General features: G+C 44.5%; 2 protein-coding genes across 5 annotated transcripts in view; one reads left to right on the top strand and one right to left on the bottom strand.

Annotated features, from left to right (window-relative positions):
• LOC123506577 (proline-rich protein 36-like) overlaps positions 1-6114 on the bottom strand; it is a 150442-nt gene extending 144328 nt beyond the window's left edge. Inside the window, exon 1 of one of the 3 annotated variants that reach the window (XM_045258793.1) lies at positions 5761-6114. In XM_045258793.1, coding sequence (XP_045114728.1) covers positions 5761-5768 — 8 coding nt within the window. In that variant the 5' untranslated portion in view covers positions 5769-6114. The remainder of the gene's footprint in view (positions 1-5760) is intronic. The other 2 variants (XM_045258791.1, XM_045258792.1) reach the window with 2 other exon arrangements.
• Positions 1-25282, top strand: part of LOC123506578 — a 212715-nt gene that overhangs the window by 111684 nt on the left and 75749 nt on the right. The window lies entirely within an intron of this gene.

Here is a 25282-nt window from a genome sequence, read left to right as displayed (position 1 = left end):
ATAAGTTTGAAATATGTCGGCTGAAAGTGTAGACATGAATATCAAAGGTGGAAAGGAAACGAGAGATCAAAAGAAAGGCGAGAATCAATGGCGAACAGTAAGACTCTTTTAACAATTTTTCTTTTCCTCTCATTTTATCCACATTTCTCATATTTTCACGCCTCTCAATAGCAATGTAAACACCACCGGCCTGAGTCAACAAAGGGTATTGGCGCAGCGCGTATATTATAAGCAAAACAAAAAAATATCGGATTTACGAAAGCTGTGGATTTGTGAAGGTATTTAATTAGCAGCGAAAACAAAAACAAAAATAATGAGCGGATCACTGTCTTTTGCAGCTGCGTATCAAATGAAGACCAGAACGTTTTATTCATAGGAAAATATGTTAGGAAAGCGCAGAGGAGTAAGCAGAGAGATAATTGTTAAGAATGGCAGGGGAAAGAAATGTGATGTGCGAATGGAAGGGAGCATAGTGGGTGGAAAAACAGGACTAAATATACACTGCAAGAATGAAAAGTAAAAGAAATGAGTGAAAGAAGTGAGAAAAAGTGCAAAGTAGGAATTAAAGGACGAGAATTACGTTGGTGGGGAAGAAAAATAAGAGGAGAAAAATTTAAACAGAATGAAACGATGAGTGAATGAGAGAGAGAGAGAGAGAGAGAGAGAGAGAGAGAGAGAGAGAGAGAGAGAGAGAGAGAGAGACAAGGAATTAACCCAAAAAGAAAACTGAACCATTGATGACCAGAATAAAACAACGACAACTACTATGAAACAATAACAACAAAAAGAGAGTGAAATTAGAACAGAAATCCGTACATCAAAACACACCAGACCACGAACACGCACACCCACAGACACACACACACACACAAATATAAGTAAAAGAAAATAAATACAAAAAAGCACAACCATTAACTAAACCACCCAGAACTATTTTCATCACCACTGCACTGCGTAGGTTGTGCCAGAGAGCATCGCAAAAAAGAAATGTACTTTTAACACCATGGGTATCCAGAAGAGGATTTACTCGTCGTTACAGAGCAGGAGAGAATAAGAGAGGACGAGAGAGAAGAGGGGGGGGGAGAAAAAACCGTGCCATTGTTTCTTTCTCTTCTCCCTCTGTAAGCGCATGGAGAACCAGATGGGGGTTTTCTCAACGACCTCTCTCTCTCTCTCTCTCTCTCTCTCTCTCTCTCTCTCTCTCTCTCTCTCTCTCTCTCTCTCTCTCTCTCTCTCTCTCTCTAGTCTCTGATGTAAATAACCGGCGATCACGCATTCTCAGAGAGGAGAGAGGGAGAGGTGTGTTTGGAATGAGGGAAGAGAAATGGGTTGTTCCGATGGAAGGACATGACGAAAGGAGACGAAATGAGGGAATTAGAATCGTAGGAACAGAGAGAGAGAGAGAGAGAGAGAGAGAGAGAGAGAGAGTGAGACCACCATTACAGTTCATAATTTTCATAATCCTCCTTTCTTTTCTCGCTCTCTCTGGTTAACTTCCTCCCACCCTCCACAAACTCCCTCTCGTCCCTCCCTCTGCTCTCAGGCGAGAATACAGACAATTACAAACTTAATGGATATTTTTGAGCTTAAGTTACCTACCTCGCTCCTTCCTTTTTTTTTCTTTACCCAGTTATATTACTAGATCCTCTCTCTCTCTCTCTCTCTCTCTCTCTCTCTCTCTCTCTCTCTCTCTCTCTCTCTCTCTCTCTCTCTCTTGTTTTACTTTTTCGTTAACATTACTCAAGTTTTTTTGTGTCTAATTTCAACTACCTTTTATTTCCCACTCTCATTTTTTTTCGCTCTGAATTTATTTGTTTTTAGAAGTGTTTCGTGTTCTAATGTTTTCTATTTACGGGTTTCTACTTTATTTGTTCTTATTTCGTGGTTTTCTTATTGTTTCGTTCATTTTAGTTTTCTTTTTAACATTCCCTAGTAACTTTTATCATTTCTCTTACTTTACAGCCATTATTTCTAATTTTCGTTATATTTTTTTTGCACATTTTTCGCTCAGTATTATATTTTTATGTCGTCTTTAATTCCCTGCCCTTCCTTTTCATTTCTGGGTTTTTTCATGTGTGATTCTTTTTTTCACTCACCTCGCTTCTCTTCTATACTTTTCTAGCGGAATTACCTTTTTTGTCTCTATTCCGCCACTTTGCATAATGGCATTAAGTCATTTTCCTAAATCATTTCACTCATTTTCTTTCCTACATCTTTTTTTTTTTTACGTTTTCCTTTCATTCCTACTTAACTAATTCAATTTCTTATGTCTGTGCGTCTGTCTGTCTCTACCTCTGTTCGTTCGTCCATTGATGTGTTTCACTGTTTGATCTGCAGTCTCTGACGAGACAGCCAGACCCTACGGAACGAGCTCAGAGCTCATTATTTCCGATCTTCGGATAGGCCTTAGACCAGGCACACACCACACACCGGGACAACAAGGTCACAACTCGTCGATTTACATCCCGTACCTACTCACTGCTAGGTGAACAGGGGCTACACGTGAAAGGAGACACACCCAAATATCTCCACCCGGCCGGGGAATCGAACCCCGGTCCTCTGGCTTGTGAAGCCAGCGCTCTAACCACTGTGTGTGTGTGTGTGTGTGTGTGTGTGTGTGTGTGTGTGTGTCTCATGAATATAGTTACTTTTGTTCTCATTATTGCCATTATTGTAGTAATAGTAATAAAACTAGTTAACAGTCACACTAAACAACAATGACAATAACTACAACAACAACAACAACCACCACCATCACCCTCACCACCACAACCGCTAACAACAAGATAACGATCGAGAAAAAGAAAACGAGACCAGTGTTGTCAACTTTTAAGGGGCAAACAATTAAAAAGAAACCCAAGGAGGTGTCGCCTGGCAGGAGGACATGCGAGGCTCAACACTTCCTGCATCCCGGAAGCTGGACGGGAAGATAACAGCGGAGGGATAGCGACATGACGGGTGGAAGAGAAGACGAAGACGAAGAAGAACAAGAAGAAGAACAAGAAGAAGAAGAAGAAGAAGAAGAAAAGAAAAGGAGGAAAGAGAGGTGGAGGAGAAGGAAGTGGAGGTGGAGGAAGAGGAAGAGGAGGAGAAGGAGGATGAGGAAGAGGAAGAAGAAGTAGATTTGTGTGTTCGTTTCCATGTGTGTGTGTGTGTTTCACTGTATGATCTGCTGCAGTCTCTGACGAGACAGCCAGACGTTACCTTACGGAACGAGCTCAGAGCTCATTATTTCCGATTTTCGGATAGGCCTGAGACCAGGTACACAACACACACCGGGACAACAAGGTCACAACTCCTCGATTTACATCCCGTACACACTCACTGCTAGGTGAACAGGGGCTACACGTGAAAGGAGACACACCCAAATATCTCCACCCGGCCGGGGAATCGAACCCCGGTCCTCTGGTTTGTGAAGCCAGCGCTCTAACCACTGAGCTACCGGTGTGTGTGTGTGTGTGTGTGTGTGTGTGTGTGTGTGTGTGTGTGTGTGTGTGTGCGCGCGCGCGCGTGCGTAATTTTGTGGTGCGTCACGCTACTTACATGTGCGTTTCTTGTCTAGATAGCGTGTACACATGGCAGGTATGTACGTTTTTTTATCATTATGTGCAATTGAATGTGCTTGGTGAAGTACGTCATGTGTACTGCCAATCTAGGTCATCTGTGTGTGTGTGTGTGTGTGTGTGTGTGTGTGTGTGTGTGTGTGTGTGTGTGTGTCCAAATACTCAGATCGTCAGTTTAGTTGGAATTTGTATGTAAATGATTCATCAGCCATTGGGGTGAATCACTTCCTTGTGGCTACATTGATTAACTTTCTCTCTCTCTCTCTCTCTCTCTCTCTCTCTCTCTCTCTCTCTCTCTCTCTCTCTCTCTCTCTCTCTCTCTCATCACTAAGTATAATGTAACAAAAAAATGCAAAGTCACCGAAAAGAAGACTCGTAAAAGTGTATTGATTACCCTCCTCCTCCTCCTCCTCCTCTTCCTCTTCTTCCTCCTCCTCCTCGCTGTTCTCTATTTTTCGTATTGTTTTCATATTAGTCAGATTACATTTTTTCCAGATAATTTTTCATTTTCTATATTCCTTTTTCATTTTTTTTTTCAAGCGTGGACTATCCTAAACTCGGGATCAGAAAACGAGTTATGGAGTCTAATCCTCTCTCTCTCTCTCTCTCTCTCTCTCTCTCTCTCTCTCTCTCTCTCTCTCTCTCTCTCTCTCTCTCTCTCTCTCTCTCTCTCTCCGCGGTTCTTTCATCACTAATCACTCCCCCACAAGTTTTCATGAAGAGAGAAAAACTGTCAAACCCAATAAAGAGTAATGAAGGAGAGGCGAAGGCGAGACTGAGAAAGGAAGGGGAATAAAGGGTGAGAATAACGGAGCGTACGTAACTAATGCGAAAGGTAATTAGGACCAAAAAAAAAAAGGTAAAGTTGGAAGAAAGTAAACACGCAATAAATGAGAGACGAATTGGTTGGATATTTTGTTCTACTCATTCGGTGATGAAGGTAAATGTGAGAGAGAGAGAGAGAGAGAGAGAGAGAGAGAGAGAGAGAGAGAGAGAGAGAGAGAGAGAGCGATTAGTCGTTGTCCGCAGACCCGTTTGTTTGTTCATTGTCCCGTTGGAATTTCTTTGTCTCATCTTGTCAGTAAATACTCCTTCAAGCCACTGAGAGAAGCTGCTTTCCCACAAACACTTTAAAGTCCCACTAACTGACTTCTTTCTTTTCCTTAAAATTCTAATCTCAGGTGAGTTTCCTCTTTTCCTTTTTCCTTTCCCTTCTTTTCGCTCCGCTAATCAAGGTGGCGCGGCGGTGGCCCTTCCCTCCCCCAGTGCTTTGCAACGCAATTTTTTACGCGTCATGGTAAACGGCGGTAATTACCTTTCCAAACCTGCCGCACAGGTGTTTTGTGGAGGTAAAAGTCTTCCCTGCAAGGCCTCCCCTCGCTGCCACATCTGCCCTCAGTGTTCAGGTGTGTGTTTGGGCCGCCCGTTCGCCTTTAACACGTGCTCGCAGGTGAGCCAGCTATACCAATCACCTCCCACACTTGACACACCTGTATTTTATGATCCACGGGACTTTCCAGTCACAATATCTTACCCACCTCGACACACCTGACCTGCCTCTTCCTTCCTGACTGACTCTTTCATTAAAATACTTGCTGTTTCTCTATCCTTCTCCCCCTTCCCAACACAGGCCGCACCCAGCGCCGCTACCCGGTCAAACACTTATATTACCCAACCAGTACTCTCATAACAGTTACAAAAGCCCTCTCCCTCTTTTTTAAAGTGCTCTTCTCTTCTTTATTTTCTCTATCCACCCTCCTTTCTCATTCCACGCACCTGCACTCTGCATTCCGCACGCCTGTCGTGGAGCAAAGTGCAGTCCCTTAATAATGTAGCGCGGAATATTTCTTCCTGCGGTGCAATTCACTGGCAACAATGGTCACAGTGAAACAGAGGCCGGAGAAATGCCTGGGTATCTTTGAATTCCTATGGAAAAAATACTACATCAGACGCCAGCAAATATTTACACAATGCATAAAAGGGAACAGCTAAAGCGAGACTACAAAGGGTTACAGCAGGGAGATACAGAGGCAGAGAACTGGAGGAAAAATGACGTAAAAGTGAAAACACAAAAATGAGAGATGCGAGAGTAGCGGCGGCGAGGCAGGCAGTGAGCAGGGGAGCATGAAGGGCCTGGACGAAAGGAGCAAAACGTGCTGAGAAGTCTTAGAAATACGCGACTTTAAAGCGTACCGACCTGGTCATGGAGCGGCCGGGGGGTGCGCCAGGGGTCCCAGCCCCCGGGTCACGCTCATGCCCCGCCGATCAATATTCCATTTCGCCTCACTCGGTTTCGAACACAAACACCACAGGGCCAGTTATCAGGTAGTTCTCTCGAGGAGCCTCCGTCACGGCTCTGCGCACCTGCCGGGGAATGGGGTCACCACATGACTAGGGGAGGCGAGCGTGAGGCAACCATGTGAGTCGCCCTGCGGCCCACACGTCGTACCGCACGCAGCCTCACACCACGATAAATACATCACAGTATTTTAAGCTTGGGTGAATCCACGTCCCTGTTCCCCCACCTCATCCGGAACTGATGCAAACCACGGCCAGGCTGCCTCGCCACCCATGCACACTGTGGCTTGTTCGGTGCCACTTGCGTCTGGCGTCCCTCTGCGCATGCGTGACAAATCTGTATAGACGGAGATGTGGGAAAGTGTCTCCTTTTTACTTGATGAATGTCGCACAGCTCCTTAGAGCACCTGGCCGCGGCGAGGGCAGGCTGAGGGCCGACTCATTGAACCCCTGAAACACTGAGACTACCACGGGTCATTATTGATCTCATGTGCTTTACTTCTCTCTCTCTCTCTCTCTCTCTCTCTCTCTCTCTCTCTCTCTCTCTCTCTCTCTCTCTCTCTCTCTCACACACACACACAAACACACGAAAAAAAATTTACAGTACAGTAAGAAGCCATTTAATGGTGAAACATAATACAATATACACTAAAAACAAACAGAAAGAGAGAGAGAGAGAGAGAGAGAGAGAGAGAGAGAGAGAGAGAGAGAGAGGGAGGGAGAGGCGAGGAGGCAGGCAGCCAGACAAATAAATGTTTAGGTATATGCAATCCCGTCCATTATTGCCACCGCCGCTGCAGCCGCCACAATCACTCCCCCGCCCCCCACAAATAGTGCGGGGCTGGGGCAGTGATTCCCTCATTTCAAAATTTTATGAGGCGGGGCATTGTTGGAGGGTATGGAGGGATCGTGGGTGGGAGGAGTGGGGGCGGGAGGGAGTGGGGTGGTTGAGTTACCTTGCTAATGTTCCTCAGTTAGTACACTTGTGGTTGTAATGAAGAATAAGGTTTAGTTTGGTGTTTGTGATCTGCTCATTTTGTGTGACTTGCTGTGTGTTAGAAATTGGAATGTGGCTGTGGTTTCTCTCTCTCTCTCTCTCTCTCTCTCTCTCTCTCTCTCTCTCTCTCTCTCTCTCTCTCTCTCTCTCTCTCTCTCTCTCTGATATCTGCGTTTACTCCGGCTGACACATCATGCGAGTGGAGGCGAAGGCGTCGATGTAAATATTGACCCAAGATCTTATTGTGGGAATGAGCGAAATTACCCTGGCACAGTTTAATTCCTGGTGTTTCTCGTGAGCGTTCCAGCCAAGGGAGCGGATGGAGATGTGGCGGTGGCATGTGGCTCCATTAGCGAGGGTGTGGCTGGCTGGGAGGTGGGTGGGGCGCTGATTGTCACTCCTTATCACTTCGGAAGCCATGAGATCCTACCATTGGCTGTCACACTGAAGGACCTTCGCGGAATCCTTTACTTAACAGTTAGGCCTGAGGAGGAGAGAGAGAGAGAGAGAGAGAGAGAGAGAGAGAGAGAGAGAGAGAGAGAGAGAGAGAGAGAGTCTCACAAACCCACACTGTCGACACAAGTTCATTTTTCAGCCTGAGGTCCTGCCCGTGACATAGGAGGAGGAGAAGTAGGTGGAAGAGGAGGAAGAAGGGAAAGAGAGGAAGAGCAGGAAGAGGAGGGAGAGAGAGGAAGAATAGGAGGAGGAATGGAGGAGTGGAGTATGAAAGAAGAGAAGTTATGAAAAAATAAAAATGCAAAAGTGAGGAAAAGTAAAAAGAATGAAGGAGTTTTTTTTTTTCATTTTTTTTTTCTATCTTCCGTAATATTCAGAAACTCAGAAAGCCTTTAACTGGAATCTCAATAGGCATTTTTTCCTTTCATTTTACTTTCTAAGGGTTATATCCGTCGATCTTCTTTCAGCTCGTATTCAGATCAGGTATTATCGCTGCTACTGCCTCGCTATAGACGGCGGGCATCCACTGAAATTAATTAACACTGGCGCTTTACAGGGTTTAATTTCGTCTCCCATACCTTTTCATAGGGAACTTACTAATTTGGCTGATACCTTAACATATATTACTGTGATACCCATGTTTCCTGGCACTCACCACTCACTAAGAACGCAGATTCATCACTAACAATCTCTGGTAAGCTCTGGAACTCTCTCTATCTCTCTCTGCTTCTGTATTTCCTTCCTATAACTTGCTTCATCGGGATCTTATCAATTTGGCTGACAGTTTGACATATGTTACTGTGATATTCATGCTTTCTAAAGAAGACTCACCACTTACTAGGAACGCAGACTTATCACTAATCATCATTGGTAACCTCTGAAACTCTCGTCCGCTTCTGTATTTCTCAACAATGTTTCTTCATCGGGAACTTATTAATTTGGCTGACAGTTTGACATATGTTACTGTGATATTCATGCTTTCTAAGACTCACCACTTACTAGGGACGCAGACTCATCACTAGTAAGCATTGGTAACCTCTGAAACTCTCGTCTGCTTCTGCATTTCCTTCATATACCTTGCTTCATAGGTTCCTTATTGATTTTATCGTTGGTTTTACATATATTACTGTGATACTCATCCTCCCTGGCACTCACCACTCACTAGAAACGTTGACTCATCACCAGTAAACTCTGTAACTCCCTGCCTGCTTCTGTACTTCCTTCCTGTAACTCTTCAAGAAGGAGGTTTCAAGACACGTGTTTTTCAATTTTGGAAAGCTTTTTTACTATCTCTCTCAATGGACTGGTATTTTCATTGGACATTTTTTTTTTCCTTCCCCTCTGTATGCTGCCCTTCGCCAGTACCTTACATAAAGAAGATGGTTTCAAACACACACACACACACACACACACACACACACACACACACACACACACACACACACACACACACACACACACACACACACACACACACACACACACACACACACACACACAGTCACACACACGTCCTGCTCTTACCTCTTACGCTTCCCGAACATCTCGTCTTGTGGCTTGATGCGTGAAGAGAATTCCCTGGTTTTCTGTCTCATGAATACTGCAAGTCTCCATATATTGACAGAATACAAGTTCTCTCTCTCTCTCTCTCTCTCTCTCTCTCTCTCTCTCTCTCTCTCTCTCTCTCTCTCTCTCTCTCTCTCTCTCTCTCTCTCTCTCTCTCTCTCTCTAGCTCTCTGAATACGTCCAGCGTTCTTAGTACGTGCATTTCATTGATAACTATACCGTCAGACTTCGTAATGATATTGAATTCTTTTAGCGGAGAAGATCGAAAGAAGTTTGTATCGTATCGTATCGTCTTCTATTGTATTGTAGTTTCATCAGTGAGCGGAGCGTCGTGTGATGTGACCCTGATAGAAGAAGACCCCGTGTTTGTCCTCACTGTAATATGGCTTGGGTTGTGGCTAACTTTTCGAAATTTCCCCTTAAAAAAAGAGAAGCGAAAAGTTTAGAAAAGTCGAATATCCCGTTAACTCTTCTACTTTCATGGCCCAAAATTTTTCACCGCGTAGGAAAATAAAAGTAAGCCCGAACCATTGACTTTTTTTCTTTATCTCACTTCAACCTCAAAAACAAGACTCGTGGATTTACTAACATACGCATCTTAGGTACTGTTCAACTCGCTGATACTTGCTCCTCGTCAACACATAAATCAATAAACACAGAGACAGGGAAAAAGAGAGAGAAAAAGCTGCATTCATTTGACGTTTCTCTATCTTTGAACAATTTCCTTCACTTTCCTCGCCTTGCAAATACATCCTATTAGAGAATTATTGCAAAATCCCTCTTGGACCATTTAGCTTTCTACTCACAGACCAGCTTGCTAATACTAGTTGGGGAAAGGTAACGAGTTTTGTGTGAGTAAAGTGGATGTGTGGGAAGAGAAAGAGGAGGAGGAGGAGGAGGAGGAGGAGGAGGAGGAGGACAGGAAAAAGAGAGAGAAGACAAGAAGCAAAAGAGGATACTGCATAAAAGACGGAACAGGAGGAGGAGGAAAAAGAAGAAATAAGAGGAAGCTAGGAAAGAAAAATATGAGAGAATACGAGAGAAACACAACACGAAAGAGAGGAAGAGAAGTAGGTGCAGTAGAAAGGAGACTGAAAGAGTAGAGAAGAAAAATGTGCAGAAAATAAAGATGGAGGGGAGAGGATGAAAATATTGAGAATGAGGGCGAAAAAATGCAGCAGAAAGAGAGAGAGAGAGAGAGAGAGAGAGAGAGAGAGAGAGAGAGAGAGAGAGAGAGCAGCACTGTCTTCCATATACGTATCCTTGGCGGTTTTCTGCTGCGATCTATACTCTCTCTCTCTCTCTCTCTCTCTCTCTCTCTCTCTCTCTCTCTCTCTCTCTCTCTCTCTCTCTCTCTCTCTCTCTACTACTACTACTACTACTACTACTACTCTACTACTACTACTACTACTACTACTACTACTACTACTACTACCACTACCACTACCACTACTGCACCACTGCACCACCACCACTGCCACTGCCACCACCACCACCACCACCACCTGCTGCCACTACCACCACCACTACTACTACCACCACCACCACTACACTACCACCACCACTACTACTGCTGCTGCTGCTGCTACTACTACTACTACTACTACTACTACTACTACTACTACTACTACTACTACTACTACTACTACTACTACTACTACTACTACAAAACAAGTCATAAAAATCTAGTGCTAAATCACATGCTTTTATTTCCTGATAGCTTACTTTTTTTTTTACTTTTCATTTCCTTGCTTTCTTTCTTTCTCCACCACCGTCAAATCTTATCAGAACTCATCCATGACACGCCTGAGGTTAAATCCGTCCTCCTCCTTTCTTTCTCTCCACTTCCTACTCCTCTTCTCTTTTTTTCCTTTTCCTCCTCTTACTTTTCCTCTCTTCCTTCCCTCCTTCCTTCCTTCCTTCAGGATTTTCGCTTCTCGAGAGACTCATTTTCTATTGTGAAGCGAAGGAGAGTCAGTGATAGTGTTGGTTTGGCGAGGAGCAGGAGGAGGAGGAGGAGGAGGAGGAGGAGGAGGAGGAGGAGGAGGAGGAGGAGGAGGAGGAGGAGGAGGAGGAGGAGGAGGAGGAGGCGTAGGATAAGAAAAGGAGATGAAGGCGTGGCGTCAAATATAAAGGATTGAAGAGAGAGAGAGAGAGAGAGAGAGAGAGAGAGAGAGAGAGAGAGAGAGAGAGAGAGAGAGAGAGAGAGAGAGAGAGAGAGAGAGACTAAGCAATCATCGCACACACACCCACCCACAAATCCGCACACACACACACACACACACACACACACACACACACACACACACACACACACACACACACACACACACACACACACACACACACACACACACACACACACACACACACACACACACAACCAAAACAAAAAAAATATAACAAAAAACATGCATAAAACTTGTATATTACATGACACGCTTCAACGCACATGCCAAACGCAGATGCACACACTTTTTCATACAACACACACACACACACACACACACACACACACACACACACACACACACACACACACACACACACACACACACACACACACACACACACACACACACACACGCAGGCAGTAAGGTAATTGTGGGAAGCTCAGTTACATTGTCTGGATGGAATGGGTTTGACAATACTTGGGATACTAATTAAGTAAAGCAGGTAATGTCTGTCCACTTTGATACAAATGGCGTGGTCCCTTGTGGGCTCTAAGGAGGAATACATTTAAGCCACTCATAATCGTATCATAAATTCCTTTCCTCGTTGCCTCGTACCCTCTTACTCTTCCTTATTCTCTCTATTTTCACCTCCTTTCATTCATTTTCTTCTGTTTTCATTCCTTTTTACTCTTTTCCTCCTTTCTTTGCGCTGTGGTTTTTTTTATTTTCTTATTTCTTCTTTGTTTCTTGTGTTTATTCCTCTTCATTCTCCTGTTTTTGTGCTCTTCCTTCTTGTTTTTCTTTCTCCTACTTCTGTTTATACTTTTCCTGATTTCATTTTCCGTTTTCCTACATTTTCATCGTTTCTGTCTTTATTGTACCTATTTACTTCATCTTTATCTCTGTGTCTTTAAAATTTTTGCTTCCCTTTCCACATTAACTCTCCTTTCTTCCTCCTTTTCATCACCCTTCTCTTTCTCTCTCTCTTCCTACTTATGAATTTTTCTCCTCTTTTCATCCTATTTTCATCCCATTCTCTTTTTCCTCCCTCACTATTAGGTACTATGATGGATTCCTTTCTAAGTGTCACCTTTCCACGAATTACTCAAGGGAGGAAGCGATCAGTGTGAGCCATATCCTGTTGTACCTTGCTTCGCTGCTCCGCCACTTACATTTACCTGTGTGTGATTCAGTTGATACCCTATTTGTACATATGTTGCATTCATACTTAAGGTAGATGTAGGGTGTTTATCTCTCTCTCTCTCTCTCTCTCTCTCTCTCTCTCTCTGTTTGATGCAGTATTTTTTCTCTTTCATTGTTAGTTTTTAGTGGTGATATATGCACATTCTCTCTCTCTCTCTCTCTCTCTCTCTCTCTCTCTCTCTCTCTCTCTCTCTCTCTCTCTCTCTCTCTCTCTCTCTCTCTCTCTCTCTCTCTCTCTCTCTCTCTCTCTCTCTCTCTCTCTCTCTCTCTCTCTCTCTCTCTCTCTCTCTCTCTCTCTCTCTCTCTCTCTCTCTCTCTCTCTCTCTCTCTCTCTCTCTCTCTCTCTACTAAAGAACGATCCCTCCGCCGCAAAACACCACTTTCTCCTTGGTCAAAATAATTCCGTACGAGAGAGGTTATCAATCACGCGGCTCCTTCATCGCATAAGCCGAGGATGAGCAGCGTGGCGGACTGATAAGCAAGCATTCAGTCAGGCTGCCGAAAAGATAAATGGCGTTTTGATTAATGTGCTGCGCTGATGGTCCGGAAATGATGATTGTGTTATTGAATGTGAGAGCAGTTGTGTTGTCTTTGTGTGAATAGAATGGCTGTGAGTTTTAAAAAGAATGTTGAATTGTGAAAAATATAATTGGGTATAGCTTTTTTTTTTTTTAGCAAGACTACAGCTAATATAGAGAGATAGATGGATGACTAGATGGATAGATTGATAGATAGATAGATACATAGATAGAAAAATAGACAGCTTCATAGTTAGTTAGTTAACTAGTTGATTTATTGACAAAAATAACATTCAACATATATAACTAACAAAACATTATATTGCTTCATTTTGTCTAAGAAAATTACCTTCCTCTATTACATTGTAGGGGTGGCTATAAAAAAAAAACATACATGCACACATACATACATGCATAAGTACATACATACATACATATATGAATACATACATATACAGACTGTTTATTTACCACAGCAAGTCCACAGACTATAACAAAATAAACAAGAACCTTAACATGACAATCCATTACCTATCATATGCAAATCTGTTTATACATCCAGCTCATGAAACTGATCTTACGTATTTTCAGCCAAAGAATGAAGTATTTTTGTCTTTCTCTGCGTCGTCTATACTATTTTAAGACTTGAATTGTGTGCAGTTTTTATCTGATTTCTTTAGAGGAAGGCGAGAGTATTATTAGTTCACTATTCAGTATATTTAGAAATGTGAGAGCATAGGAAGCAAAGGTGAGGTATTTTTCTTCGTTCCTTTTCTTCCCACATAATTCCGAGCAATCAATGAAGAAAACTGGAATAATTTATCGCCACAAAAATCACAGGAAAAGGGAAATAGACTGTGATCGGTAAATAGATTAACCATGATCATTATAATACCTTTTATAAAGATAATGATAAATAAAATCTCTAAAAACATATACATATTATTTGAGACTAAACTGAAAAGAGAGAGAGAGAGAGAGAGAGAGAGAGAGAGAGAGAGAGAGAGAGAGAGAGAGATGGATAATCATCTAGCGTAGAACAATAGTCTTTATAAATTATAGGTAAAAATAGACACGATCAAATCAGAAAAGAATTGACATAAGAATAAAGAGAACAAACAGATAATAAATTTAGGAGGGAAGAAGAAAGTTATATAAAAATATTGTTACGCAGAAAACTAAAACCAACAAGAAAATGTAAATACAGACAAACGAGAGAGAAAAAAAAATGACAAGAAAGAAAAAAAATTACCTTATTGAGTTAAGAAAAAAACCCTTGGAATAACAACAACCCCAAAAATATCAAATAGAGACGAGAAAAAAAGAGAAAAAAGATAATAAAAATAGGTTAACGCAGACAAGAAAACCGCGGACTGGGCGAGGAAAGGACACGTAGCCATAATGCATAACAAAACCACACAGTAACACAAGAACACCCGTAGACGTCCCACAGCATAGCACAGGTGAGGCAGCGCATCGACCCCGACACATAAGAGAAGATAACCACCCTTTGTTCGAGTGATGAACGCGCAAACACGACATTCCACGAATAGACAGGACTGATAAGGCACGGGAAATTGATTTTATTCACGGATTAAAAAAAAATACCACACCTCGTCAAAGCGGGAAGGAAGATAGGGAAGGAGAATAATGAAGCACAGAAGAGGGGACAAGAAGGAGAGGGTGAAGGAGGGAGGGGAGCTAAAAAATGAGGAATGAAGGGAACTGAAAAATGCTGGGTAGAACAAAAGGATGGTGCTGGAAAGAGGGGTGAGGGGGGGAGGGTGGTTGTAGTTTTAAAGATGGTATTGGGTAAGGCTTGGACGGGGAGAAAGGGGAGAAACGAGAATGAGAAAGGGTTAGAGGAATGAAGCTCTGGGAAAAGAAATACAGAGGGGGAGGTGAGAGAAAGGAAGGTGGAAATTAAGAGAAATACGACTGATGAAAGAGGAGAATATATATATGTAATGATTATGAGCAATGAGAGAGAGAGAGAGAGAGAGAGAGAGAGAGAGAGAGAGAGAGAGAGAGAGAGAGAGAGAGAGAGAGAGAGAGAGAGAGAGAGAGAGAGAGAGAGAGAGAGAGAGAGATGATTACATAGACAAAGAGACACATGGACATAACCAGGGAAAGAAAGAGGGAGGTTTCAATATCTCACCTTCCAGAGCCACAGTTTTTCAGTTTGTCACTTTTTAAGGGTCGGCCGGAGTTTTCAAGGCCTGGGATCACTGGCGCCCCTTCCCTTCCCCTTTCACAGGTTCACGGAAAGATTCCCAAATAGAAAAAGGCTCAAAATAAGGCAAAAGACCTTCCCGACGTCAGTGAGAGAGAGAGAGAGAGAGAGAGAGAGAGAGAGAGAGACTAAAAATGTACAAATATATTATCTGAACCGCGAGAAATAGAAGCTGAAAATCATGGATGGAGTATGAAAAGGAGAGAGTGAGGCAGGGCAGGGACGGACGTTGTATGAAGCTTGTTGAATATTTATTACTCGTCAAATGACCCAGTTTTGAGGCGCGGCACAAAGGGGAGGGGACGCAGGCGTTTGCAATATAAGATAATTCGTCTGTTTGTTGTTTAGCACAAAGCAATTACCTCACCAAGGGAGAGGGCGGTAGTGAAAAAAAGTTTTCAATGGGTCTTTGACTGAAGTGTAAAGTTTTGGGAGACCATTGTGATGAAAGAAAAAAAATGGTGCCGAGGGTGAAGGTGGAACACACCTAACAGGACAAAGATTCAGAGCTGTACTCAACAAAGAAATGTTATGAGGAAGCAGCAAAGCTCAGGTGCGCCACGAAACTAAAGAATTCACTTTCTTATGGAAGGGAGTCTGTGTCAGAGCTGGTACTGGAATTAATTCATGCCTGGTGAAGCCAATACGAGGCTGTGTCAGGATAGAAATAAGTCTTCACAAAACTATTGTCTTTTAATGCCTGTAAATTATCAAAACAGATATGTCAGACTGTGCTCTCTGGGGGTATTGGTAATGAATGGACGGAGACGAAGGACACATGGATCCAATGCACTAACGTTGTGAAATTAATCTTTCAAATTTAAAGTATATTATTCTCTAAGTTTTAAAAGGATAAAAAATAACAGTGTTTCTCTTAATGATATTTGGAATAGAGAAAAGAAAAAAAGAAAAGAAATATTCCATTACTAATAGCTTCCTTCATCACCGACGTTGACAAAATATGTGATTTAAATAATAGATGTCTTTAATTAATTATTACATATGTTGCTAATTCAGAAAAAAAAATATATAGAAACATTCATAACATCCTGAATTGATAAATATGTGAGTAGACATTCATGGCTGGAATTTGAGGATCAAGCACCTAGTTGGTGCTCAAAGATCTGGCGTGAGATGTGGGTGTGTTCTGTTACGAGACAGAGAAATCTGCAGGAGGGAGGCGGATGCAAGAGTTCATCATTATTACATAAATAAGAGACACAAGAAAAGAATTAGAATCAGTGAGACGTGTTGCGTTTGACTCCACTGTTGGCTAACTGAATTCTGCAGAGAAAAAAACAAAAAAAACACACCCACATTTCAGGGATGCAAGCTGCGTTTCATCTCACAACCAAGAAAACAAATATGTGGACTCTATTCTCAAGCAGGAATAATTGTTCAGAATGCGATAAAAATTACCATGACCTTGAAGACTCTGTGATTGTGACGTAAAACTTTCCTGAACTAAGCATAACAGTCGTGGTTTCTCTGATCGAAAGCAAGACATGTAACATTTGTAACTAGATGAAAAGATGAGACTCGCAATTCATATAGAGACTGAAGAGATGATAGGTGGAAAAAAGGGCCGTCTTTGAAGTTTTGAAAGCCACGCACTACCTTTTTGTCACAATCAAGATGGGGAGAAAGGTCAGAGGCTGAGATTGTGGTTATATTCACCCTGCAAAATGTGTGAAGAAGAATGGAGCAGTCAAAGGAGATGAAACAGATGAAAGCGAGAAGACAGATGGAAAATGCGCTGAATAAATAGCACTTCTGAAATGTGGAGAAATAGATACATAGAGAAGAGCTCCAGGATAAACGGGTTCTGAGATACGGACATATTAAGATAGACAGCATGAAAGAAAATGGAATGACAGAAGAAGCTGCAGAGTGTATTTGTGTGCAGCTTCATGTTCCGCTCAGTTTTAAGGCGATGAAAAAGAACTGTCTCTTGAGAGGAAAGGAAAGAGTGACGCGTTCCCTAAAAAAATAAAAGAAAAAGGAAAGAAAGTTAAAAAGCAAGAAAATCGGGTTGCCAGAGCGGATCACGTGTCCCCGCCCTGCTGTGAGAAGGGAGAAAATAATCTGTACATTCGTCAGACTCCATTCCGTGGGCATGTCACACACACACACACACACACACACACACACACACACACACACACACACACACACACACACACACACACACACACACACACACACACACACACACACACACACACACACACACACACACACACACACACACACACACACACACCCGGTAGCTCAGTGGTTAGAGCGCTGGCTTCACAAGCCAGAGGACCGGGGTTCGATTCCCCGGCCGGGTGGAGATATTTGGGTGTCTCCTTTCACGTGTAGCCCCTGTTCACCTAGTAGTGAGTAGGTACGGGATGTAAATCGAGGAGTTGTGACCTTTTTGTCCCGGTGTGTGGTGTGTGCCTGGTCTCAGGCCTATCCGAAGATCGGAAATAATGAGCTCTGAGCTCGTTCCGTAGGGTAACGTCTGGCTGTCTCGTCAGAGACTGCAGCAGATCAAACAGTGAAACACACACACACACAGAGAAAGAGAGAGAGAGAGAGAGAGAGAGAGAGAGAGAGAGAGAGAGTGAGGCAAGAATTCAATTTTCTGCCCTAAAGGGTGATTAAATGTATAAATGATGACAAACGTTTTCTGTCAGTCTGTATTTGTATCTTATTTCAACTACTACTACTACTACTACTACTACTACTACTACTACTACTACTACTACTACTACTACTACTACTACTACTACTACTACTACTTCTATTACTACTACTGCTGCTGCTGCTGCTGCTACTGCTACTGCTGCTGCTGCTGCTGCTGCTGCTACTGCTACCACTGCTGCTACTGCCACCACTGCTGCTGCCACCACCTGCTGCTGCTGTTACTGCTACTACCACCACTGCCACTGCTGCTGCACCTGCTACTACTACTGCTGCCACCAGCTGCACCTGCTACTGCTGCTGCTACTGCTGCTACTACTGCTGCTGCTGCTACTACTGCACTGCTACTGCTGCTACTGCTGCTGCTACTGCTGCTGCTGCTACCACCACTGCTACCACCACCACCACCACCACCACCACTGCTGCTGCTACTGCTGCTGCTGCCACTGCTGCCACCACCACTGCTGCCACCACTGCCACCACCATTGCCACTGCCACCACAACCACTACTAATTCCACTACTACTACCACCACCACTACCACTACTGCTACCAGCACCACGACTACAACTACTACTACCTTTATCACTACTATTACCGCTATTACCACCACCACTACTACTGTTATTACCATCACTACTACCACTACTACTACTACTACTACTACTACTACTACTACTACTACTACTACTACTACTTCTACTACTACAGACTCACGCCACCCGAGCTGTTAATGAAAGCGGGTTCTTTTGTTGAAACGGAGTCAATATGAAGCGGCGTCTCGTGTACAAGATGCCAGGTGGACTTCCGGGGTTTCAATCGATAGCCGACCTTCCGTCAGTGTGGTTCCAGTGAGCCTCGCCCCACCTGACCTCTCCTTCCGGCTGGTGGTGGTGGTGGTGGTGGTGGTGGTGGTGGTGGTGGTGGTGGTAGTAATCGTAATATTTGTAAGAGAAATAGTATTGGTAATTTTGTTTTGGTTGTGACGGTGGCGCTGGTGGTTATAGTGGTGGTAGTAATAGTAGTAGTTGCAAGAGAAACAGTAGTAGTAGTTTTGTTTTGGCTGTTATTATTACTGTTTTTCTTGTGCTGGTAATAGTGTCGGTGCTAGTTCTGTTACTACTACTACTACTACTACTAAAATAATTGTCTGTCTACTCTAAAGTGTCTCGTGGGTCTTGGTTTGAATGGTGTCCCAGGGAATGCGTGGTTGTCAGATCTGGAGGACAACCGTGAGCTGTCCTTGTAATAAGTGCGTTGACCAACAGAAAACATGTATTATTCACATCAAATCAATAACGTTATCAATAAGCTATAATACCTTTTAAATGGGGGCTGCCGTGGTACAGTGGAACCATGCGTGCTTTGGGGTCCGAGGGGTCTTCAAGCGCACGGGTTCGAATCCTGTTCACGGTCCGAGTATAGGTTGGGCTTCCTCACTAGGGGCAACGGTTTCCTAGCGGGTGGGCTTTGAGATAGGAGGTACCCTAAATAGTATCCCCTTTAGCGCAGAAATTCCCTTGAAAAGCCCACATGGTAGAAATAAAAAAAAAAAAAAATCGAGGAGCCATTTTACAGTGGACAGGCTATACTACTACTACTACTACTACTACTACTACTACTACTACTACTACTATTACTACTACTGCTACTACTACTACTACTGCTACTGTTACTACTACTACCATTAATTCTCCACTTACTGCTTCTGCAAATAGTGAGGGTGTTGTACGTAATGGTCATTTGCTATTCATTGCTAATTGATAACACCTGCATAGAAACCCATTAATGTTAGGGTGTGACAACTGATAGTGCTGATATCTAACTTCATATCTTCATGTTCTCTCTCTCTCTCTCTCTCTCTCTCTCTCTCTCTCTCTCTCTCTCTCTCTCTCTCTCTCTCCTGCCGTGGTTTTCCCTTGATTTTTTTAACGATATTTTTCTGGTGGTTTAGGGGGACAGCGAGCAGGAGGGCGTGGCTGGCATGTGATTGTTGTAGGTGAAACTTTCTGGGTCATCTTGATTCATTTGCTCAGCCCAAACTTTTCCTCCATTCCTGCTGTACTTCCCTTCCTAGCTTCTCCTTCTTTTTCCTGTCCCTTCCTTTGTCTTGTTTTGTCTTCTTTATCCATCGTTTTCGTTTCCCTTCCTTTCACTTCTCTTCTGTTCTCTTTATGGTCTTTCCCGCCTTTCTTCCTCTTTTGTGTATCTTTACTCTCTCCTTTCCTTTTTTCCCTTCCTTTCTTTTCCTTCCTCTACACTTGTCGGCTTTGTAGAGTCTCCCTGTGTCTTCCTTTCCTTTCCGTCCTTCTCTTTCCATCCCTGGCTCTAGACTCTCCCGCAGCGTCTTGAAGTGCGCGGTGTTTCTCGCCCTCCATCCTCCCTCTCCTGCTCCCAACCTTGACAAGTTTCCGCTAAGCCTACTGCAGTTTCCGTGTAACTTAAGATGATAATATCAGGCTTTCTCTCTCTCTCTCTCTCTCTCTCTCTCTCTCTCTCTCTCTCTCTCTCTCTCTCTCTCTCTCTCTCTCACGTAACTGGCGGTGTGTCTTGTCATTTATGTGCTATTTCTTTCTCATGTAATTCTCTGAACACCGCTGTGATGGTGCAAAGAGCGGCTGATTGGTTACTGTCTTGTCAGGGTGTACAGGGACGAGGGTTCGATACTGCAGTCTAGACCGTACACGTCACTGCTCGCCTCCCTACCTGAGCGTGTTTAGATTACCTGTTGTCAATTTACTCGGGACCTTCTGCTTAAACGAGCGTGAAGGTAATATCATTATTTACCTGGATATTTACTTGCAGCCTCTTCCTCTCCCCTCCTCCTGGAAATATTGCTCCTTCACCTTTATTGATAGTTTATTAGGCGACTCACACCCTGGTTAATGATATGTCGGTATAGGTTTATTCACATGCTTCCTTCACTAAGTCTGTACTGAAGAGGGCGGAGCGTAGAGTCATTTTGGGGCGAAGTTGTCTTGGTATTAAGTGATGTGTGGCCTGAACTTCCCCGGGCCTTAATGGGGTGAGGCCTTTCTGACTTAACGATCATGTGAGTGCGTGCTGCCTCAGTGTCAAATGATAACAAACTGCAGTGTAGTAGTAGACGTAATTACTGGAAATAGCACTAATTGGAAGGCTATCCATTTAACAATTATTGGCCGACTTTCATAATCCGAAGCTCAGAGGAGACACAGACAGACGTTGTGGAGATCTTGCCTAGGATGATAAGGGAGGGAGCGGGGCGCGGGGAGACAATGGGAGGCAGCGAGGCCGAACAGAGCTGCCGACCTCCACCAGCTGGCTGCCTCCTGTGCCCCAGCTGTGTAGCGGAGGTGGAAGAGGGGGAGAAGGAGAAGGGAGAAAATGAGAAGAAGGAAGAATAGAAGAAAGAGAAGGATGAGGAAAATTTGTATGTAATTTCATCGCATAATAAGTTAATCCACTCTGAGAAGTACATTCACTAAATATAGTTGTAGTAATGGCAATACTTGTTGTTGTAATAGCAGTTCCAGTAATTCTTCGATGTTCAGTTCCCGTACGAGCCTTTGATAAAGTAGCGGAGGATGTAGTCTCGGGAATCATCACTGTAATCTCGCGAGGACGTGGCCGATCGCAGGCTGTGTCACGGCCAGGCAGAGGATTATTAATAGAGTTCCCAGGCGTTCAAAGGCCGCTTCCGACAAGTCCTTTTCGAAGTGACTGGGCTTTGTGTGTCCACGCCAGCCGCTGGGAGGGTGGCGGCGTGGTGGAAGGGAGTGGGAGGAGTCTCTGACAGCACCAGGACACAACTAAGGTCAAGGGTCTTCCCAGCGGCGCCACGTCAGGTTGTAGACGAGGGTACGAGTGTGCGTGGGACGTGCTATTCTATTCTCCCTGGTGTCACACATTTGAAAATAAAGCTTGAATTGAATTTTTATGCCACGTGTGTGTTAAAGGGATTATACAGGATTACTTGACAGTGTGCAGGGGACGTGCGTTATCCTGTCATTCTTCCTCGCGTTACAAATTTGAAAAGTAAGTCATAATCAATGTTTGTGACACGCGTGTTTTAACAAAGGGCGGCCCGACCAGGTGATGTGTGTGCTGCGACGTGACCAGCTGAATGGCACGCTGTTCTCAGATGCTGGTGAGTCTGAGGAGATGGCTACATAAACGGGTCATGTTGAGAGAGAGAGAGAGAGAGAGAGAGAGAGAGAGAGAGAGAGAGAGAGAGAGAGAGAGAGAGAGAAAGTCTTAATTAATAATGTTTATTACGTCTTGCCTGCCAGTGTTGTCATAGCATTGTTGGGAAAGTCCTGAATAGACGAACTCCTTTATTTCTTCGTCTTTGTCCTTTCCTTCCTGCTTGTCCTTTTGTTCTTTTTATCGTCGTCGTTCCGCTTTTCGTCCTCTCCCTTCCTGTGCCTTGTCTTCCTCCCGCCGCTGTGAGGGCGCCCACTCGCCGATCCAGCACTCACAAAAGGTGGCAGGTTCCAATCCCAAAGCCATCGCTGGGTGGAGGCTGTACCAGGATCGCGTCCTCAAAGGTGTCCCGGAAGGAGAAAACTCTTTCCCCGCCTCGGGTCACTGTGGCGGCCCTGGTGGAGAGGCCGAGGGTGTCCCACGCATCACTGGTGTCCTGTGGGACTTCGATCGCAGAACAGAGATTGCAAGTTTTCCTGCCTTTTCCCGAAGGTCTTTTTCTCACAGAAATGTCTTTCCTCCTAAATATCTGCAGAGCACAACCAAAGAACCATTATTTTATTTTCTAAAGGAGACAAACGAAGAAGCAAAGTCACGCGAGTGGAAGACACTCAACCCGAGGACACTGACGCCCACGGGCAGCGGCAGTGCACCTCTGTAGCCAGAATAACACCTGGCGAGCCAAGGTAAGCTTCTCTCTTGGAGACTCAGCGCGCCAGTAATCCCCCTCTAAATCTAGAACAGTAACGCGGGGATTTAAGGACAAGCTGGCTAGGTGAAAATAGTCCTACCTGGGGCTCATCTTATCTGGATATGCTCAAGAAAAACGTGGATCCAGGACAAGACGAGGTAAGACGCTTCTCCCAATTCGTCTCCGGCGCCTGAGGGATGACTGTCCAGGCAGCGACAGTGCCATTTTGTGCCACGCTGATGTGCCATATCCCACCGCTCCTCACCCCTCCTCCTCCAGCCCAACCAAGGCCGCTCCTTTCGCAGTATCTTGCGGGAGAGATGAGGAACACTTTACCTTCATACATAACTTTACAACGCTGATCCCTGCCAAGACTCCTGCCTGTGTGTACCTGCCTCCCTGGTGCCTCTGTGTCCTAGTTCTGTACCTAGTTCGTCCAGCACGTGTCACTTCCTACCAAAGTACCCTCCATCCCTGCACTTGCTTAGCAATTACCTCCCGTGCCTGCTGAGAGCCTGCCGTGCCCTTGCCTGACGTGTACCTGCCGCTTTAGTGCCCCTTACCTCGCCTCTTGCCGCTCAGATTGGCATTCGTTACGTGGGGACGCTGCAAGACCTCCCGATCTCCTGCGGCGCCGTGATTGCCGGGCGGAAGGCGGCTTTGATCCCTGTGTTTTGAGTGCCGAGGAGCTGGCCACTCTCATGCAGACACGGCCACCAATATCAGCTATTGACTGGGCTCTTTGTGGCCCGCGCTGGACTGTGCATTCCTCATCCAAATTATAAATGAGTTGTGCGGGGTGAACCTTAACCCTTTGCTGCGTGGGATCGTCTCTAATTGTCCTGTCCAGCCGCGGGTCCCCGGTGGCGTGTTTACGATGGCGTGGAGTTCTCACGTGAATAATTTAGTTCCCAAGAATCGGAAAGAAAATTTTCATGCTAATCCTTTCTATTTTTGATGAAGTATCTCAATATTATTTTCCCTTCTTATGGGAAATAGGATTTTTTTTGCGGAAAACGAATAAAAAAAGAATTAAGAAAAAAATCTGAAAGAAAGAGAACAAAGGTTGCATTTGGTCATTTGGCCACGCCTGTGCCTCACGTGCACGGCGAATACGTACCCAGTGCCTCCCCTGCAGCCACCGTGTTCTGGGGGGCAACGCCTCGCCGAGCTTAATAGAACACAGCAAAACTTTTAGCGGCTTTTGTGTTTAGCCTTCAGCTTCTGCCGCCGCGCCGTTCCGGGGAAATGACTGCTCTAGAAAAAAGCGAACTTCCACTCACGGGCAGAAAAAAATGATTTAATGAAGTGATGAAGATGAACGGGAGTTGGTTGGCGTCTGGAGTGTTTCAGAGGCTATTATGGAGCGGTTTAGATTCTTTTCCTTCATTTTAAACGAGCCTCCCATTATTCCCCTCCATGGGATGCTGCTGTGCTTCACGTGGAGTAGGTGGAAGGGGGTGAAAGAGGAAGAGAAAGCGGGGAAAGCGAGAGACTTACGCAACAGTAACTTCACGCGCCGGAGAAACACAAATAGAAGCACAACGGAAAAATAAACAGAGGAGAACTAACTGACCAGCATGATACTGTGTGGTGAGGTACCGCTGCTGCACTAATACAAACCAACACATGCGGGAAACAGAAGACCACCTGAGGTAAAGTGTCGCCTGCCTACCTCGTTGCCTCCTCCCGCTGTGTTGAGGTGCTGTGGCGACCTGGTTTCTCTCTTGGTCTCAGTGGCGGCCAGCTGGAGGCTCGCCATGGCTGCTGAGGCTAAGAAGGAGGACTCATCATATCACAATCACACATCATCTTATTATTGTGACGCGTCCTTGAGGTGATTGAGGAAGCCTGATCCTTTCCATTTGGCTCAGCAGTGATTGGTTGATTGGGTGACTGGTTTGTTAGCGCCTTCTCCCGCCACACGTCTCGATATTTGACACACACAGCACTGGGTTTGAAAATGTGAGTGTTTATTAGTTTGTAGCATCGTGTGTTAGAGTGTATTAAGGTGTATTCCGCTCGCAAATACTCTTTCTTTCCCCGTGGGCGTCACTGGTCTGGTTTTGCTGTTTTCGGCGCTTCATACACCTTGAAAACACGGGATCTCGGAAATTTACATTTTTATTACTTGCTCGGGTGAAGCCCATATTGTATTCAAACTCTCGTCCAAATGAAGTTTCGGCCGCGTATGGGATGAATATCTGTCTGTCTTTGTCCCTGTTCGTCTCTCTCTCTCTCTCTCTCTCTCTCTCTCTCTCTCTCTCTCTCTCTCTCTCTCTCTCTCTCTCTCTCTCTCTCTCTCTCTCTCTCTCTCTCTCTCTCTCTCTCTCTCTCTCTCTCTCTCTCTCTCTCTCTCTCTCTCTCTCTCTCTCTCTCTCTCTCTCTCTCTCTCTCTCTCTCTCTCTCTTGGCAAAATCAGGTTCAGCGTTGCATTGTTTCCGTTACACTTTAAGAAACGCGTTATTACTCGTTCGCGGATGAATTTGTTACTATTCCTAACCCTTTCCGATCAGGCCGGCAGAGTGCCAGATCCGGCTATCAACAGAAAGAGTGTTAACCTGTGCTGCGGAAGCAAGTTTTAGTGTGAACAGCTTCTGCTCTCGTTATTGAGAGTGACGGCTTCTTTGTGCTGCCTGAGAGATTCATATTGGGAAAATGTTCAGTGATAATATTCATGGTTTTCTCGGAATATTAATATCTGAATG

This window comes from Portunus trituberculatus, chromosome 20 (genome assembly GCF_017591435.1).
Source record: "Portunus trituberculatus isolate SZX2019 chromosome 20, ASM1759143v1, whole genome shotgun sequence".
In the NCBI taxonomy this organism is placed as follows: domain Eukaryota; kingdom Metazoa; phylum Arthropoda; class Malacostraca; order Decapoda; family Portunidae; genus Portunus; species Portunus trituberculatus.
The sequence above is the reverse complement of the archived record's forward strand: the minus strand, read 5'-3'. Positions and strand labels throughout refer to the sequence as shown.